A 19,537-nucleotide genomic window follows, 5' to 3' on the forward strand; every position below is an offset into this window, starting at 1 on the left:
GTGTGTGTGTGTGTGTGTGTGTGTGTGTGTGTGTGTGTGTGTGTGTGAGAGAGAGAGTGAGTGAATGCGTTTGTTAGCAAAATATTATGAACCAGTTGACAAATTTCAATGAAATTCTCAGAAAGCCATTGTTGGGGTAGGTAACACTACAACTGATTAACATTTTAATGGTCACCTCAGCTAATCCAACATTACAAACACAGAAATGACTAATTCAGTCCATTTTAGAGCTGTTGAGCTAAATTATGCTGTGGTAGTAGCTGAGAGTCATGCTTAATACATATTCTGAGAGCTAACAGATCATGCATGGATGTTCTTTAAAACTTTATCATTCATTTTTGGAGTCTACTTTGTTAGAAAGATACAGTATCGTGAACTACTGCATGGATTTTAACAAAACTTTTAGGAAGAAACCACTGGATGCACCTCTACAGCCAATTAACCTTTGGAACCAACCTAATTCAAGATGGCCACTCAATCAACTAAACTTTACAAACCAGAAAATGGCATTAATTCTGTAAATTTTACAGATGTTGAGCTAAAGTTTTGTTGTGGTTGTTCCTGTGGTTGTCACAAAGTGCTACTCATCGCGCAAGATCTTTGAGCAAAACTTGGGCATCAACTGTTGGCGCCGTTTGTCTGTTAACAAAATATATAATGAACTTGCGTGCAAATTTGAATGAAACTACAGATATTATGTCGCATGACGTTATTTTCAAAACAGCTGTAACTGTCATTTCTCATCATAACATGTTAGTTTAAAACACCGGTATACAGGTGGCAGTCAAGGAGTGCTAGACTTGTATCTTAAAATGTTTTGCACCACGTTGTGAGGTCTTGTCAGTCGGAGGACATTGTGTCAGTTGCTTCTGAGATGTAGGATGGGCTGAGATGGTGTAGGGGCAGGGCAGCCGACTCGGGATCTGAAGGTCCTGGGTTCAATCCCTGGTCATTGCATATCTTGTGGTGTCTCTGAGCAGGACACCTAATCCCGAATTGCTCCCCGGGCAGCTTGCATAGCTGTCCACTGCTCCAACTGGGTGTATCCCAGGTGCGATGGATTAAATGCAGAGAACCAATTTCATCTTTGTATGGGAACATACAATGATGACAACACATAGCACTTTACTTTATAAAGCAGAAACTGAGAGGAACCAGTGATGCTGTATATCTGACTCGCCTCCTTCCTGAGAATGATGAGGTCATGCTGTCTGCCTCATACTTGTGTCTGTGTCTAATATTCTTTTTAATATTCGGCTGCATTATGGTGTCAGCCCCAGGATTTACCTGTAGAGATGAGATTACTTTCACTTTAAACAGATGTTGCAAGTTGCAGATTATCATGGATGAAGGAAAGCTCTGATTTTACTGAAGTGGTGGTGAAAATGTGCAGTTGTTTTTGTATCTATGATTTTTTTTTTTTTTCCCTCGTATTGACCCTCCTCGTCCACATCATTCCCTGCGCTCTTTCTTTATCTCTCCATCAAGTCATCTAGCTGTGGGCTCCTCGTAACCATGGAAACCCGTTGCTTTGCTCTCCTCACGTTGCCATCAGTACACCTCTCCCTCCTTTCTTTTTCTGTTTTTTGTTTTCCCCACTGTCACTGAGGAGTCTGCCTGTTGAAAACTGCACGTTGATGTATGTTTTTATCTGTCTGGCTCATTCAGACTCAACAATGGGCTCAGGGAGTGGTTGGTTCTGTGTGTCTGTGTCTGCACTGCAATTCTTTTATTGTGCACTGCTTTTTTAGCTGTGTGGGTGGGTGTAAATTAATTGTAGCTTGGATTCTGTTCACCTGTTTTGTTGTGTGGCTTCTGCAAACGACAGTTGTGTGAATAACGCTGCATGGTTTACCAGTATGTCTGTACCCCGATCAACACACAGTGAAACTGGTATTAATGTTTGCTTTAAAAGTGATTTAGCTGCATGAAGCTGATCTTTTTTAATATTCTGTACCCTGATTTTTGTTTGTAGAGGTGGAAGTGTTTAGTTTTAAACACTACTCCACATCTTCCTCTGTGCCTCCTTTCTGTTTAGTTCTTGTCTCAGGCATGCTGGTGCTCCTTGGCCCCCTCGCTGCAGTTTTGCTAGACTTGCAGCGCGCTGTCAGACGAGTAGATAACCTCCTGCTAACCTTGAGCTGTAATAAGGTCAGCTTATGTTGTCACGAGGATTCAGGTGCTCTGAAGAAGAAGGGGGGTTCGCAGCTCAACACTGACCGAGATGGCACGAGGGCACAGACTGAGCTGACAGCTTGTTCTCCCCCCACCATTTTCATATTGGCACCTCAAAGCATTGCCTGCCTGACAGATCGTCTGGCATCTTCTGGCATTAATGGTGTGCAAGAACAAAGGAGGGCTAAGGAGATATGAGATGAATCGTAGAGGGAAAAATATAGAAATTATCACAAATTGCACACATTTTCTATTAAAACAATACAGAGTAGGGAATAATAAAAGTATTACTTAAGTTGTTGTTCGTCTGTTTTCCTGCATGATTAATGTGTAAAGATTGCAAATATAGGCTGCAGTGTCGCAGAGAAAATTAGAGGTTAATAAGTAGAAATCAAGATTTGATTCAGGTTCATAATTCAGTGAAACTCAACACAGCTTTGTAGAATCTCTACTTTGCGTCATGTCTTTTAAACGTTTTAAATTTCAGGTTTTGTCATCCTACCTGGATTGTTGATCATGCATCAAGTCATCAGAATTGACCCTCAAAAACAGAAACATTGTGACAAAATGTGTTAGACTTTCTGTTTAAATGATTACATTTTGTCAAAAAAAAAAGAAAAGAAAATGTATTGTGGGATTGTGTGGTTTAGATAAAAAAAAACCAACCTTTAAGACTATTTTGAGTTCTTAAAATGCAGTTAAAGTCTTGCACCTTATTTTACCTGCAAGAAGTCAGACATCTTGGTTGGGTGGGGGGAGGAATCACAATAAATAATTCACTTTTCTGCACTCTTGTGAGAAGCTAATTAGATGGAGAATAAGAGCCTGAACTGTTGAGCTTAAGTGACTTGAACCTCGTTAATAACTCTTCTGAACTGCTGCTGAATCTGCAGTCATAAACCAGTCTTCTGTGTGTGTGTGTGTGTGTGTGTGTGTGTGTGTGTGTGTGTGTGCGTGTGCGTGCACTCACATCAATGGAGGCTATGGAGGATAAGAATTGAAGCACGAAGACAACTTCCTTTTTCTTGGCTTCCAGCTCTGCCTGGCTAGTCTATTGTCTGCGTGCTATCTGTCCATCTATCTTCACATATTTGAAGTAATGGGATTGTTACACACGTCTGCTGTTTCCACCACCTATATGTTGGCTTTCTAAAGAGTCGGGGGGGGGGGGGGGGGGGGTCTGTGTGTTTGTAAACCCTAGCCTGAAAATGAGATGTGCTGCAGGATCAGTGGTCAGATCCTTTCTGTGTTCTGAAATTATTCTGTTTTTCTTTCACAGTGTAAGCTGGTGTAGTTAGATGTACACTGGTTCTCATTTTTCCCCATTGTCCACACCATGGGGAGTTGTCCAATCCCATTAATTGCCCACAACAATAGGAACTCATTAGAAGCTGGACAGATGTGCTTTCAGTTTGTGTTGCATGAGAGGAAAAGTCTGTTTTTATATTAAAAGCAGGAGGCTGTCTTTTGGACTGAATTTGAAACTGGACTGAAACAAAAAATTGAAAACCTGAATTTATTCGTGCAAGCATTTGTTTTATATGTTGTGATAACGCTGTAAGAAGCACATTAAATTTACATCTTTGTCTTACACCTTTCCAAAACGTGCTCATTTTCTGCTTTTTGTTTCAGAGCTTTGAACATGTCTCCATGTATGTGTGTGGCGTCTCGTGGAAGTTTAACCCCCATCTTGTCTGCTAATCAGAAGAAGTAATTACGGCTCCTCTTTTGTTTCTTTCAGAAATCGAGCAATAGCGGATTATCTACGTTCAAATGGATATGAAGAAGCGTATTCCACTTTCAAGAAGGAAGCTGAATTAGATAATGTGAGTAGATAAAGAACATATACACACATCCGCTCAGCCAATCACACTAATTTACAGAACAGTATGTCTTGATTCCCAGTTTATCTCTCCTTTTAGTCAGCATGTTCTCAAGTGTGACCAGGAGCACCTGCACTCAATTATGGTGCTGTCTGGTTAGGAGGGCATGCTGCGTGGTTTTACTAATTGAGATTTTTTTTTTTAATTCACCTGAAATTAATGTATTTTTGACATATCTGATTAAAAAAACAAGTTTATTGCAGCTGTGATACCATACTTTTACTGTACTTTCTACTTAATTCATAATGCATTTGTGTGTATACATTTTAAGGTTTGCTCTGTTTAATATTACTTTCTCTTGTCTGTTTTTAATCCTAAATGATAAAATGTAGTCCATATTGCTCATATTTTTCCTAAAAGGACTGTGCTTTATTGCTAAATTAGATTAATTTTCTCCAAGACTCCAATGTTTTACTGGAGTCTTTCAACTTCTTTTCATCATAAGCTCAACTCCTTCACTCTTTTCTCTGCCTTCTAGATCACCTTTGCTTTTTATCTTGTGTTCATGTGACACCCTACTGCTGTGTCTTCATCCGTTCCTCTTCCAGTCGTTCTCCGTGTGGCAGCCCTTTGGAAGCAGGCTGAATAATAGATGAATGGCACAGGGGGATCAGTGCACCCAGCTTTAATGCTCTGCCACACACACACTTTGTTAGACTCATGCCAAACAAGCAGGAGGATTTTTAGCTCATTTTTTTGAAGCCTGAATGTTACAGCGTGCGGTTGGATTCTCTGTGTGAATTAAAAGCTCTTCACCTTTGCTCTTTATGGCTCTTTAAGCAGCAGTTTCAAGTGCCTCTCTAGACTAGAAGAAAAATTTAATAGTCCTGCTTTATTTATTTATCCGTTCAGGAAAGTTAATGAACATACCTGCATGCACAGACAAGCACACATATGTTCATTTTATCATTGCCAATAGGCTGGCAGACTGCACAAAGTCTGGCATTTGTGGTTTTATGTGCATCTTTGTGTCTTTGTGTGCGCTGGCGATCAGGCAGATGGCAGATTAGATGACAGCAGACTTGTCCAAACTGGGTTTCCTGTTCTCATTCAATATATATATTATATATTTTTTAACACTTCACAATAGTCTTAAGGAATCGCATATTGCCATTAAGAAGTGTGATAAATGCCGCTGGTGTTGCTCGACTCTCCCCACACCTCGAGGATGTCTGCTTTGTTTCCAGCAGTGGCTGAGGGTGTAGCTGTGAAATGGGAACACTACACTCGTTTTCTCCCTCACTGAAAACGTATCTGTCAATGTGGGGCTTTTAATGCTTTGATAGTCAGTAATGCCCTGAAGGCATGGATGGCACCAAACTGTTTTACTCATACAAACAAGTTATTTAAAACAAACATGTACAAAAGCTACTGTAAGTTTAAACTGCTTCAAAAAGAATATAGTACATATTTTCGGTGTGGCGTTTTGAAGACCTTTTTGAAATATGTTTAATTGTATTTAAGGTAGTATTTCACTGGGCTGTGAAGGCTGGCAATTGAATTGTATTTGCAAGAGAGAGTCTACAACTGTCCTTCTGGTTTATTCATGCCATGCAGGGTTTCTCAGTGTTCTCACTTGAGTCGAAGGGCCTCACAATCTTGTTGCTCGAGTTTTGAACATGTTCAAAATAATCCCAGAGCTGTAGAGTGCATCTCAAACTTGTTTCAATTTGGTTTCTGGAAAGTTCAGATGGGAACTCTCCTCCTGACAAAAACATCAGAGGTTACAGCCCTGAATGTCCAGGTCTAACCATGCGTATGATGTATAATAATTATTTAAAGAACTGGTTGAAAGCTGTTTATTTTACATCTGAAAGGTGCACTCCAGTAGGATTAACTCATAAATGTGGAGGCAGCTGCCATGGTGTGTGCTAAGTGGACCAAAATGAGTATGATGTGGGTTGAAATGGGTTAGGAAATAACAGGCACGGCCTACAGAACATTGTGTGAGCTGTGTGCTCACAAAAATACACTGATTTTTAGAAAATGGTCTCACAAAACATGCCTTGCACAGCTCACTAGCCGCTTGGTCGCTGGTCTGTTTTCACACAATTTTGAGTCTCCAACAGTCGCAGCCCAGTCAGATACACCTTTAATTTGTTTGTTACCTCACATTGAACATAATAAATGTGATTGTAGTTGAAACCAATTGGCAAAAAAATATTAGCATCATCAACTTTGCATTTTCTTTGCCTGCAACAACAGTAATCTGAACCATGAGTTAATGAGACAATTGAGTAAATACATTTTAGGATTTAAAAACTTGATGGGCGTATCCTTAAACTATAAATAAAAAATCTTGGCAGTAAGAAAGCTAGTGTCTGCGCCACCTCTATTATGTAAAACATGGTGGCATTAACCTGCAGGAGGAATCAGACTGGTGTCTGCCAGGAAGGCCACAAGTTAACTTCCACTTCTGCTGCCTGGTCTGTACCGTCTGTGTGGCAGTAAGCTGCCTAAGGCTTTCTGCAAGAGATTAGCTCGTGTGAGAAGGATTAGGACTAGTGTGTGTGTGTTTGTGTGTAAAGTATGCATGTGTCCTGTGTGTGTGTGTGTGTGTGTGTGTTGTACATTAGGTTGGCAGCCAGCCTTTGCATGTGTGTGGTGTGTAAATAAGTCCATGTTCTTTCTTACTATAGCTGCAGACCTCAGCATGCTGCCCTCCCCATTCCTCAACCCCCACTGATTACTCTGAGCCTGTGACTTTGATTGGCTTTCTTTGTCTGATAGCCTGTTGTTTCTCCACAGAATGAAGAACTGGATAAGAAGTATGCTGGTCTTTTGGAAAAAAAATGGACCTCGGTTATCAGATTACAAAAGAAGGTCTGTGGAGTGTTTTTCTTAACCAAAATGCTCGTGGGGGTTACAGTCTTGTGACATAAACGCTGAAAAGTCAGACCCAGCTGTTAAAATGTGCAGTTATAACAATCATAAAAGTTTGTTTCATGAACATTTAGCTTCTCTGTCCTTGTGTAATTATTTCCTGCAGGAGGAAGAGCACTAGTGTTCATACAGCTCAGTCAGTTTAACAGATATTGAGCTTAAATTTGATGTACAATGATGGCAATACATACACATTATTATTATTATTATTATGTGGTAGTAACTTATCCTAACACCCCGTGGGCGATATGCTTGAATTATCTCGATGTATTTGTGTTCGACAACAGATGCCTAACTTGTAGCATGTCAATCTGGACAGGTGATGGAACTTGAATCTAAACTGAATGAAGCTAAAGACGAAATCACCCTGGGTGGCCCCGTAAGTCAAAAGCGTGACCCCAAAGAGTGGATCCCTCGCCCGCCAGAAAGGTACGCTCTGAGTGGCCACCGCAGTCCGATCACCCGCGTTATCTTCCACCCGGTCTTCAGCGTCATGGTGTCGGCCTCTGAGGATGCAACAATAAAGGTCAGTCCTGCTGGAGGGCAGAGGTGATGCTTGGACACACGTTTTGTTTCTAAGCAAACCTCCGTCTGCAGATTCATCTTTTGAACCTTATGTTTTACCTGATTGTGGCATGTCAGCTGCTTTTTAGGGGATTTAAAACATCTCATTCAAAAATTCAGCTTTCTAAATGAAGCTGCAGAAAGTAATTTCACTGTTAAAGCCATAGTTTCTGTCAAAACATTTGTTTGAATTTTGCTTTTATTTGATTTTTTTGTTTGTTTTAATGTGAATCTTCTGATTAAAAAAATACCTACTAATAATGCATCATTCACTACTCATTAATTAGTAATTAATGAGTGAAATAAGCAGTCGTGTTTTGTCACTACAGTTATGAGTTGTTGTTTTTACATTTCAACATCAACGAGTGCACTTGGGACATTCTTGATGCAAAACACATTGAATCAGTAAAATAATCTCCTGATGTGAAGAGGCTCAAAAGGAAAAGAATGAAATCAAAGACGCTGGGTTGAAAGACAAAGGTGGAAGTTCTCTGAAAAGATACGGTGACTAAAAGCTGTAAGGATGAGAGCTGACAGAAGTAGAGTAACTTTGTGGGAGGAGATGGAGCGGTGCGGGGTTTGAGTGGTAACCCCCAAACAATCATTTAATGATTTAGAAAATTAATAATTGTTAGAACCAGATAACTTTTAAAAGATTGAAAAATCTCATATTTTTGACATCTATCATGGAGGGACGGCTGTGGGACAGTGGCAGTGCAGCCAACTTGGGACTGGAGTCGCAGGTTTGATTTTGCACCGTGCAACAATGACAATGCACACATCACATGATCCAAGTAAAATCACAGCTTTTCTTCTTTTCACATCATCCAGTAAAGCTAATCTACATGACAAATCCTTTAAAGTCATTTTAGTTTTCTCGGAAGATATAGAAGAAAATAGATGAATGGACATTAGTCAGTGTTTTTCTGTTTCTTAAGTTTTAAACGGTCACCATCGTTTATAACTTCTATCATCTAAAAGCTGAAAATAACTCATAACAGGGATATTGTTTCCAGATGAGCTGTCATGTCAGATTTTAAACCAGGTACCAGATAGAGGCGTTAATATTAAACTGGAGTGAGTGTCCTGTGGATGAATCGGTGAGCCATTCAACTACAACTTTCACTTATTTGCACCAAATGTGCTTTTCAGATGTCTTTGTCTTCCCCTGCTTGCACAACAGTGGTGACTCTGTATGGATAATACTTAAATATGCTAATATTTTTCTTTATGATTCATCCATCTATTTTCTTCTGCTTATCTGGGGTCGGGTCGCGGGGGTAGCAGTAGGGAGGCCCAGACTTCCCTCTCCCCAGCCACTTGGACCAGCTCCTCCAGGGGAACCCCAAGGCGTTCCCAGGCCAGCCGAGAAACATTGTCCCTCCAGCGTGTCCTGGGTCTTCCTCTGGGTCTCCTCCCGGTGACGTTCTTTATGATGTTAATAAAACTGACATTTTCACATTTTTTGTGTGTACAGTATGGCTTCATATAGCTTGTAAACATTAGTTTTATTTTGGAGCTTCCTCGTTGATGTACATGGGTATTTACAAGGAAATCAAAACTCTTAGTCAAGGTTTTAATGTTAGCCCTGTAGTATTTATTTTTATATTCTACCCCCAAATGAGCTTAACCTCCTGAGACCCTGGGTACAAAATGCAAAACGACAAGGAAAATGTGGTCTTTTTACTTTAGTGCTAGCGTAGGGGCAGCTCTGCCACTCAAAGCTTTTTGGTCATTCTGTTAAATATTTCTGATCTGTACGATCGTGTCCTCCTGGCCTCCATCTATTGTATCGATTTATCCTGGATTACTCAAACACATCTCTCCGTATCATCTATATTTCATAAATAAACTCCATTGTTTTCCCCTGGACCGGATCATTGCCGCAGCATCTTTCCACTGCCTCGCTGCACAATGCCAATACTCTGCTGAGCTGTTTGTTATACATCTTTTATTCATGAGACAATAACAGACACTTGTACATTTCCTACTTGGCTACACTCACACAGCAGGGATCCCTCTCCTCACTTTTGGCACTGTCCCCTTCTCAGCCCCTCTCAAACCCTCCACCACCCCCAGCAACATCCTGCCTCATTTATTCATTTATCTTCCACTTAAAGCATTAACAGCTCCACCATGACACCCCTCCATCATCCGTCCATCCCTCTGGAGCAGTTGGGCCTTGAAGCAGATTTTAAAATTCTGCCGTCCTTTTCAGTTCAGCATTTTATTTTATTTTTTTCTTGGTTACCTCTTCTCTCTGTGGCTCAGTCTGACCGCCCCCACCCCGCATCCTATCGTTCTCTTTAAAGCTCGAACAAAAACTAGACCTTGAGCTATTTACACAGGAACACAGGCTGAAAAGCTTGTTAGCTTTCACGGAGAACCGTTCTTTGTATTTCAGGTGTCTCGTTTGATGACCAGGACTGAAGTGTCTGATAATAATGTGCTCCTGTTTAACAGCCAGTAGGTGCTTCAGCTTTATGTAGACTCTGAAAAGGAAAAATAGCTAACAGATTTTTCCAAAGGTAATACAATTGGCACATCTAATAATATCTAACAAATTATTTTTAGGTTTAATGTGCACAATAAAAAAAACTCAATCCAGTAATTGACTTGCGTTTTTAAAAGAGGTTTAGGTGATTTTGGCAAGTTTTAGTTTTAATCCAGAAAACTTATTTTGCTTTTTTTTTTAATTTCAGTTCATAACTTGTACACTTTTGTCAGCCTCATCCGAGCTTTGCATCGTAAAGTTCAAGAGCCAGCAGCTCTTTTTTACTGCTCCCTGCACACCATTATTATAATTTTGATATGTAACGGTAAATAATGTTGATCTGGCACAGGAAAATGGTTTTCATTATGCAGAACAAAATATATTAGATGTTTTGTGTCTGTTCAAAGCATAATGCAATGTTTTACTTTCTTGTAAATATTCTGAAGTTTTCAATACTGACTTGTTGTACCAAGCAGTTTTTTTTAAGGGTCCAGTTTCCAAAGTAAATGTAACTGTGCCCTGTGTACCCTGCTTTTAAAACTTATTAGATTATGTGGACCGATGCAGCCTGACACTGGACTTGATTTTAAAATTATGGTGGTCAGAATCGTTCTGATGTTTATCATGTCCTTATAAAATTATCAAACGTTTGGTCTTATTAGTAGCTAAACCGAACCAGGCCTGGTTTGTGTCACTCCATCTCTTCTGAAAACAGACAACTCTTGTACAAACATGCAGTTATTATTAATACCTTCTTTAAACTGAAACATCTGATAGGACTGAAAGTGCACACTGAGGAAGGTACAGTTGGATGCATCAACAACACTGTGCACATTTCTGTTTTAACTAAATGGAAATGAATCTCCATTGATTTGCATGTGTTAACTCTTTACTGCTGTGGACAGAATGCAAATGATCAGCTCCTAAATGTGAGGAGCTGCCGCCATACATGTTGGTTTTTTTTTACACATGAACTTTACTTCAAAAATGTAAAATACTAAGCGTGGAACTGTTGTTGGAACTTTTTTATTCATAAAAACGATGGGCATTTTTCCCATCAAATACGCACAAACATTATTAATGAAAAATGGGGTAACAAGTTTGTATTTTAGACTTCATGGCCATCCGTAGCTTCCTTTTGGAGCAAAGGGAAAAAGAACTGCAAGGATGGGGGAGGAGAGGGTGCAGGTCTCCTGTCACCGTCTGGCCAAAATCCCCTCACCCTGAGAGATGAAGCAAGGAGGGTTTATCCTTCTGCGACAAACCGTCTGCTCAAAAGCCACAGACGCAACAGCTTTCTCAGACTAAAGAGGGGGGGCTGCTGTTCACACCATGTTCTGTCCACACCCCAACAGGCAGTGCCAAACTTGACACAATAAACTGTTTTTTTTTATTATGTAGGAATACTTTTAATAAAACTGCTTGAGAAACTATACTTTGCTGCAGATTGTTTGATTCAGAATGCGGGGGTTACATAATGTCTGCAGTGCAAGCGTTGGATTAAACTAGGATTTATTTTTAATTTGTTCAAGTTTTAAATGTTTCCTGTTTATAATGTCTGCATGTCACTCTGCTCGGATGAGAAAATATGATGATGAAAAGCAGAGGTGGTCCTGGGAAAACGGATGCAATTTAATTTAAAGAGCAGACACGTTTGTTTTTTTTAGTGCTACAGACTTAGTTTTGTGTCATTAACGTTTGCAAACGATTTGAAAAGTAATGACAGAATATCCTGTTGTGCTCAGGTGTGGGACTATGAGACGGGAGACTTTGAACGCACACTGAAAGGCCACACGGATTCAGTGCAGGACATCTCGTTTGACCAGACTGGCAAACTGCTGGCCTCCTGCTCTGCTGACATGACTATCAAACTGTGGGACTTCCAAGGCTTTGAGTGCATCAGGACCATGCATGGTACGAGGACAAAACAATCAGTGTCTTTAGCTGTTCCTGTGCTGTCATCGTTTCCAGATCACTGCTGTCTAAATCCTGTTTGACTTCTACACAAGGCTCAGGTGGAGCAAACAATGTTTGTTGTCACTTGCGGTCAGGCTCCTGTTCAGAGACAGAAACACTCTTCAGTACCAAAACAAGCATGTTTGAACGCATCACTTGGATTCAGTTTATTTTATGATAGATGTGGCAACATTTAAGATTTAATGTGCCCTGAAATCTGAGAAAAGTGATCTTCACTGAGCCTCCTGCTGAGATTTGTTCTCCAACCTTAATCCCCATTTTATTTTTCCATATTTAAGAAATCATCATGCACAACTCAAGTAGATTATCACTGATTTCTACAGCAGTTTGTTAAACCTCTTCAGCAGCAGATATCTCCTTTGCGTAGTTACCGCCACTCTCTTGTGGCATGTTTAAGTGCACAGACACATGCACGCAGCTAATCTGGCCTTTCAGGGCATCATTACCGTTGTCTTCATCTGTTTAGCAGCTTAAATTTGGCCCAGTGTTTTGGTAATTAGGCGTCTCTTTATTCTCATGGAAACACAATAGGCTCTGGAAAATTGACTGCCTGGTTTGTCATTGAATTGCTGTGGTCATATTTAGCCAATCGTCTGTGTGTTTGTGGATGTGACAGCATGTAAAAGAAAAATGTCAGACTTCTGATTTTGTTGGTTAGAGTAGATTTAAAGGACTTTTTCTGAGATTTAGACCAGGAAAAAAATTGAACCACTATTTTCAGCTGTTTTTTAGGTGGATTTTGCGTCATAATAAATAAAAAAAAACTGTTTCTTGCAGGGCACGACCACAATGTTTCATCTGTCGCTATCATGCCCAACGGAGATCACATTATTTCAGCTTCGAGGGACAAAACTATGAAAATGTGGGAAGTTGCAACTGGGTACGAAAAACATCCTCAAACCATTTGTAAAACTAGAGACTTTTGTTTTATTTATTCATTTTGATTTTCCTGAAGTGCTTTCACTCATCACAACCACTCTGATATGCTAATAACAATAATTTCTTGTCCGTTAGCTACTGCGTGAAGACCTTTACAGGTCACAGGGAGTGGGTCCGCATGGTGCGGCCCAATCAGGACGGGACACTGATAGCTAGCTGCTCCAACGACCAGACGGTTCGCGTTTGGGTCGTGGCCAACAAAGAATGCAAGGCTGAGCTGCGGGAGCATGAACACGTGGTGGAGTGCATCTCCTGGGCTCCGGAGAGCGCCTATCCCACCATCCAAGATGCCACAGGCTCCGAGGTAAAGACCCGTATTTTGTTTTGACGTGTATTCGATTGGGGTGTGGGGGAGGATAATGTATTTTTAGATGCATTATCGGAGGTGGGTTTTGCTGTTGTTGATCGGTGCTACAACTTTGAGTCAGCAGAAGTTTCTTGTAGAAGCCGTTTTTACAACTCGTTAATGTTTTTCTGTTCTAAACTCTCATATCCTAACATGACCTTTTCATTTTATTTGTATAGAAATTTCCAGTGACAAACACAATGCTAATTGTGTTAGCTTTTCAATAGCATTTTCAGAGTTAAGCTAATGTAAATGCTATTTGTTTGTCAGCAGCCAACGATTGTTTTTATTTGGCACATGTAATTGTGCACGCTTTCTTAGACATAAAAATGTATAAATTTGTGTTTATTTTTGTAAAATAAGCTATTACTGTTTGTTTCATGCTATTATAAATTCATCAGTATTAGTTTTATCATCACACCCTCACTGTTTTTTCTGCTGTTTGGCACAGTAACGCAGAACTCGGCTCACGTTGTGTTTGATGACGTCTTGTTTGGTGTCTGATCATCAGGTGGTGTTTGAACTTAATCACCATGAAAATACACAAAATCAAATTAGGCGTGATACTTTAGTGTCAGCTGTAACGAACGATGCAGAAACATGCAGAGCTGCCAGGTAGTCTTTCTTCATCCTTGTTGTGTCACTCGTCCACTGGAAAGATGGTCTTCCTTGAGTTAAAGCAAACCCAGCGGTTGTCATCACTGGCTTCAGAAAAAGTGAATGCCGTGAAGTTTTAAAGTCTCTGATCTGCAGAGAGCGTTCTTTCTCCGCGTGCGCAGCCATGTCGGTGGAGCTCGTACGTCACAGCTCAGACTGACAGCCACATGAACCCAACAGCTGGAAATGATCAGCGTTTAGATAAACAGGACCACATGGCCTACAGTCAGATCAGACCCCCGCTCTCCCTCATGCCTTGTGATCTCCAGTGTGGAGCCTTGACAGATTAAAATAGATTATTTCTGCTTGCAGCAATTGTCCCAGTCTGACATGTGCTCTCATGCACAGAAGCTGATTCTTGTTGTAAATATAAACACAGTTGTGTATTAGGTGGTCCACTGTGAGCATATCTAACAAAAAATGTTCACAGTGGACAAAAAGACGAATAAAACACCCATTTACGATTTCATAGTGGTTGTAGGTGTCAAACATGAAGCGTGGGAAAACACTGAAGACATAAATCTTTACTGATCATGCTGCATGTGCAGCTGCTTAAGCATAAATAAGTTTTAAAGACTTGGTTTACTGACTGCAGAATGCCACGGGGAGCTCTGAAACTGAAAGGAGAGCCAGCACACACATCAAAACAAGTCCGCTTGTTGTCATTGGTAGTTTGATAATTGGAAGTAACTGAAGGTAATTGTGATGTTTCTGGCAAAAGAGTTAAAACACGGTGAGTGCGTGTGTTTGTATAAAGGTCTTTTCACACCAACATACTGATCATCTTGAGGTAGTTTGTTGAGATGCCTCAAGATTTGAACGTGAAAACTCATCAACAGACCAAGTTTATTCTGCTCAGTCTGTCAAACATTTTATGACTGTTGGGTAAAAAAATGTGACAAAATGCTGTTTTATTTTACAAAATAAGACTTTTGCATCTCTTCATTTCTTTAATATTCACTTCCAAGCTGTCAGATGTTCTTGTGACATTTTAAAGTGATCGTGATTAATAGTTCTTCGAGCTTCTTCAAGCTTTCTGAAGCTCGTCGTCTGAAGTCGTTTTGTTTCCTTTTTGTGGACACGCCTGCTTTATTGGTTTGTCTGTTCTTGAAACAGCTTTGTCTTTGTAACAGATTGAGATGAGGCATTTTCCCCCTGCCACACGGAGTTGTCTTGATGTCAAATGCATCACTGGCTGCCCTTCTAATGAATATGGGTATGACTGATATTTATTGACTGTTTCCTGCATTTTGTACCTGTCTAGACGAAGAAAAGTGGCAAACCTGGTCCCTTCCTGCTGTCTGGATCAAGAGACAAAACTGTCAAGATGTGGGACGTTAGCATTGGCTTGTGCCTTATGACACTGGTAAGAACCGCCTCATCACAATGGCGTGTTTTTGAACTCTTAAGGACGAAATGTGCAGAAGAAAAATGTTAGCTTTATAATTTCATGAGTAGTTTGTGTTGTCTCACAGGTTGGACATGACAACTGGGTGCGTGGCATCCTCTTCCACCCAGGAGGCAAGTTTATTGTGACCTGTGCAGATGACAAGACCTTACGGATCTGGGACTACAAGAACAAGCGCTGCATGAAATCTCTGAGTGCTCACGAACACTTTGTCACCTCTCTGGGTGAGCAGCACCATTTCACCTGCTATACCTATGAGCTGCGTCAGGAATCCTCTCTGCCTAATGCCACTGTTCACAAAGCTATGCTTTAGAAAACGGTTTATTAATTGTAAAAGAACTTCGGCTCCAGCATCGCAAGGCTCTCGAGGAATTTATTTGGCACCAAACTACTGCAGAAGTCATCTCAGGGCACTAAAAAATGAAACAAAAATAAGTTAAATCCAATTCAGATCCAATTAGTTTATTTATTTATTTATTTATTTATTACAATATAAGCTTAGTTGTTAAGAGCTAGGAGTTACAGTGTAGAAGGTAAACAAGCTGTGGAGAATTGCCCCACTTCCTCTTCATATTGGCTTTCCTGCAGATCAGAACCTGGAAATTTTCTTGAGGGGCTCTTGAGCCAACTTTTTTTTAGCAAAATATTTCAAGCTCTTACATCCTCCAGCCAACGTCATCACTTTGAACCATTGATGCAATAAATTCTGCTTCTTATTTATTAAAAGTTATGGAAAAATGCTACCTTTTTGATTAGTCGGTTTGTTCACTGTCCTCAATTTTTCCACAACAAATTAGTGATTCATCTCAATTTTTAACAAATGCAAAGAGAGTCGACCACCATGTGTGTATTCCTTTCTCTAAATGTTGGAGTGATTCAGTTATTTATGGATACAGAAGTCCATCGCTACTTCGCGGTTCGTTTATCGCGGATTCGCTCTATCGCGGCTTTTCAAAATAAGATTTGACATGACACACAATTGGCTGATTGATGGACGAGCCGAACAATTGGCATGGAATTTTTATTTAAAATAAATTATTTTAAATTATTTCAAGGTCAAGGTGTCTTTATTGTCATTCACATCACATGTGGTACATGAGGTGGAACAAAACTATTTAGCACCTGCCACTCCTTTGTGCAGCCCATACTGCAGGATAACCTTCCTCCTGCAGCTGAACAGTTGAGGTCAGCTGATCTGCGTGCAGAATGGAGAAGTGGGCGTGGCCAAGAGCGCTTGCAGGTGGCTGAGAGCAGCGGAGGCACAGAGAGCTGAGATCATGACATTCTGTGCTCTTTTAGAGCGTTTAGAGACGTGTAGAATATTGCAAGAGTGTGGGAAGGGTTTAAAACGCCTTAATATCTCTCTATATAAATACTAAAATAAACTACTACTTACTACTTGTACTATTATTCTTACTTCGCGGTTTTTCACTTATCATGGGTCTTCAGGGTACAGATCCCCGTGATAAACGAGGGACTACTATATTTCCAAACAGGAGGCGTGTTTTAACTCTTGTCTCAAATTTGAGCACTAAATGTGTCCAAAGAATTTGATGAACACTTCCCTTTTTTGTAGCTAAAAACATTTACTTCTTTTTGCATTTTGTTCTGGACTTTGTTCAAGGACAGACCAAAATCCAACAAGTCGACTTTCTGAGCGTCAGTAAAAACTAGAGAAATTGCATTTCCTGCAAAAATGCAGTGTGAACGCTTATTGTTGCAGAACTTGCTGAAAGTCAGCTGAAATTAGCTAAAAACTTGCTGAAATTTAGCTGAAATGGAAGAAGTTAGCAGAAAAAATAATGCATATTTGCTGAATTGTTTTATTAAGCAGAAATTAGCACAAACGGCAAATTAGCTAAAAAAGCTGAAATTAGAAAAAAAATTGCTGAAAAGACATACAATGCTTAAACTACCAGAAAGATGTGGAAGGAGCTGAAATGAGCTGAAAGAAATGTGGAATTTGATGAAAAAGCTATATTTAGCACAAAAACAGCTAAAAAGTAACTGAAATAGCAGAAATAACTGAAACTCACAGAAAAAAGATGAAAGGAGCATAACAAGCTGAAAAGCATAAAGAAGTTAATTAGGTTTAAAGTAGCAGAAATGACCAAGAAAAACTTTTAATTTATTTGAAAACAACAAAAATTAGCTAAAACATGCTGAAAAAGTAGCTTAAAAGGTAGAACAAGCTTAAATTATCAGAGAAAAGTAGAAAGATCACCTTTGCTGAAAGAAGCAGAAATGAGCATAAATAAGTGGAAATTATCTGAAAAACACAAAAAATAGCACAAAAAGAACCCTGCTGAAAAGTAGCTAAAAAGGCTGAAAGAAGCTGAAATACAAAAAGGAAGTGTAGAGAACATATTTTTCTTGAATTAGGCTGAAAAAAGTTTAAATGATTGTAAAAATGTGGAATTAGCTGAAAAGGCTAAAATTAGCAATAAACAGCTAAATAGTAGCTGAAAAAGTTGGAGAAATAAGCTGAAAGGTGCAGAATAAGCTGATATTAGCAGAAAGAAGTTAGAAGAAGCATAAAAATGTTGTAATTAGCAGAAAGATCCTGAAAGGAGCACAAAACAGCTGAAAAATCAGCTGAAATTAGTTGAAAGTAGCTGAATTTTTTAAAAATTTGCACAAGGAAGCTGAAAGAAGTTGAACCAGAACAAAATGTGAAAGGAGCAGTAAAAGGTTGTAAACAGATCTAAAGATCTGAAGGATGTAAAATGAGCTCAATTCATTATGTGTGTGTGGGTGTGTGTTGTGTGTGTGTGTGTGGAGGGGGGGGGGGCAGAAAAGGCTAAATATTTCAAAAAGCTAAAGTTGCACCAATACATAGCATAGTCATAGCAGTCATGTCCTGAAAGAGATTAATGTTTTAATATGATTTGTTGAAATTGCTTAAAAACTGTGGGACAAGAATCACATTGAAAAACATACGGAAGAAAAATGGATCAGAATAGTGTGAATGCTTCATAAACATTCACTCTGTTAAGAACATTTCTGCTGCATTAACAGTTTGCTCTTCTTTTCCTCTAAAGATCTTTGGTTTCTTCTTTCAGATTTCCACAAGGCTGCTCCCTTCGTGGTCACCGGGAGCGTAGATCAAACAGTAAAAGTATGGGAGTGTCGCTGATTTGGACCTCCGACGATTGGACCACCCTGATTTTACCCAGACGCTCTTCTGGATCCCTCCCTCTTGCCACCCCACCTCTCCTTTCATCCGCCCCCCTCCTCTGCCCCCACCACCTAACCTAAAACTCACGCCGCTCATCTTCGTCTCCTACAGCTGCACTCGCCACCATAATTTACCCTCAGCGCTCTCTGGTCCAACAACTTTTTGTCCTTCTGTGTAAATTATTCCTGGATGTAGATTGAGCTTATAAATGTTACACACACATACACACACACACACACACACACACGCAAAGTATTCTTGCATGGTAATCCAAAATTGTATACTGTACATTTACATGATTTTTGTCTAGAAGTACCATAGGTTTAACACTGGGCTGAGCGTCTGTCACACAGCCTTACTGACCAACTGAAGGCAGATGTTTTCGACTGGGTGTGAAACATAGGGCACTAAAAAACTGATAATTTAAGAAATGACAGTGTCTTTATGTGTAAAATTTATTTTTGTTTATATTTTTTATTTAGGATTTTGTTTCCCTCTCCTTCACTGTCGTAGTCTGGTGGTGCCTCGCTTCACAGATGGAGGCAGGAAAGCGTATAGGAGACGTCCGCGGGGCTTCGTTATCGACGTAATCTGTAGCTTTATAACCTCACTTCTCGGGTGTGCATACCGTTTCTCTTCATGTGCAACTAGGTTATATTTCAATGGCTGTATATACAAATGTTTCATACTGTCGTCCTTGGACCTGGGGGGCTCGGACAGCTTTGTACTCGTCTGAGCTTTAGATGACTGGTCTTAAAAACAAGTGTTCATGCGAAGCTTTTAGCTGTCAGCGGTTCATTTACCGGGACGTCTAATCGAATCTTTTGTCGCAGTGCAGAAAATGCGTGAATATTGATGCTAATTTGTGTCCGCTAAGAAATATAAACACGAAACTTGTCTAAAAATACTTTGTCTAAGAGAGACAGTCGGAGCGAGCCCCCCTCCCTCTAGGATTTAATATTTGGGATGTGCACAGATCTTTCATTTCTGAGTATGTTTTGCAGAATAAAATGATTTTGAGAGAAAAAATTAT

The 19,537-nt window shown here is 39.9% G+C and overlaps 1 protein-coding gene across 1 annotated transcript in view; it reads left to right on the forward strand.

Moving 5' to 3' along the window:
- The window catches only part of LOC119410593 (lissencephaly-1 homolog), a 40,900-nt gene extending 21,715 nt beyond the window's left edge, over positions 1-19,185 (forward strand). Inside the window, exons 3-11 of the mRNA XM_037677481.1 lie at positions 3,917-4,001; positions 6,807-6,881; positions 7,261-7,467; positions 11,745-11,913; positions 12,754-12,856; positions 12,991-13,219; positions 15,183-15,284; positions 15,394-15,550; positions 18,389-19,185. Of these exons, the coding sequence (XP_037533409.1) occupies positions 3,917-4,001; positions 6,807-6,881; positions 7,261-7,467; positions 11,745-11,913; positions 12,754-12,856; positions 12,991-13,219; positions 15,183-15,284; positions 15,394-15,550; positions 18,389-18,462 (1,201 nt within the window). The 3' untranslated portion in view covers positions 18,463-19,185. The remainder of the gene's footprint in view (positions 1-3,916; positions 4,002-6,806; positions 6,882-7,260; positions 7,468-11,744; positions 11,914-12,753; positions 12,857-12,990; positions 13,220-15,182; positions 15,285-15,393; positions 15,551-18,388) is intronic.
- The last annotated feature ends 352 nt before the right edge of the window (positions 19,186-19,537 follow it).

This window comes from Nematolebias whitei, chromosome 6 (assembly GCF_014905685.2).
Source record: "Nematolebias whitei isolate Nwh7 chromosome 6, NemWhi1, whole genome shotgun sequence".
NCBI lineage: Eukaryota > Metazoa > Chordata > Actinopteri > Cyprinodontiformes > Rivulidae > Nematolebias > Nematolebias whitei.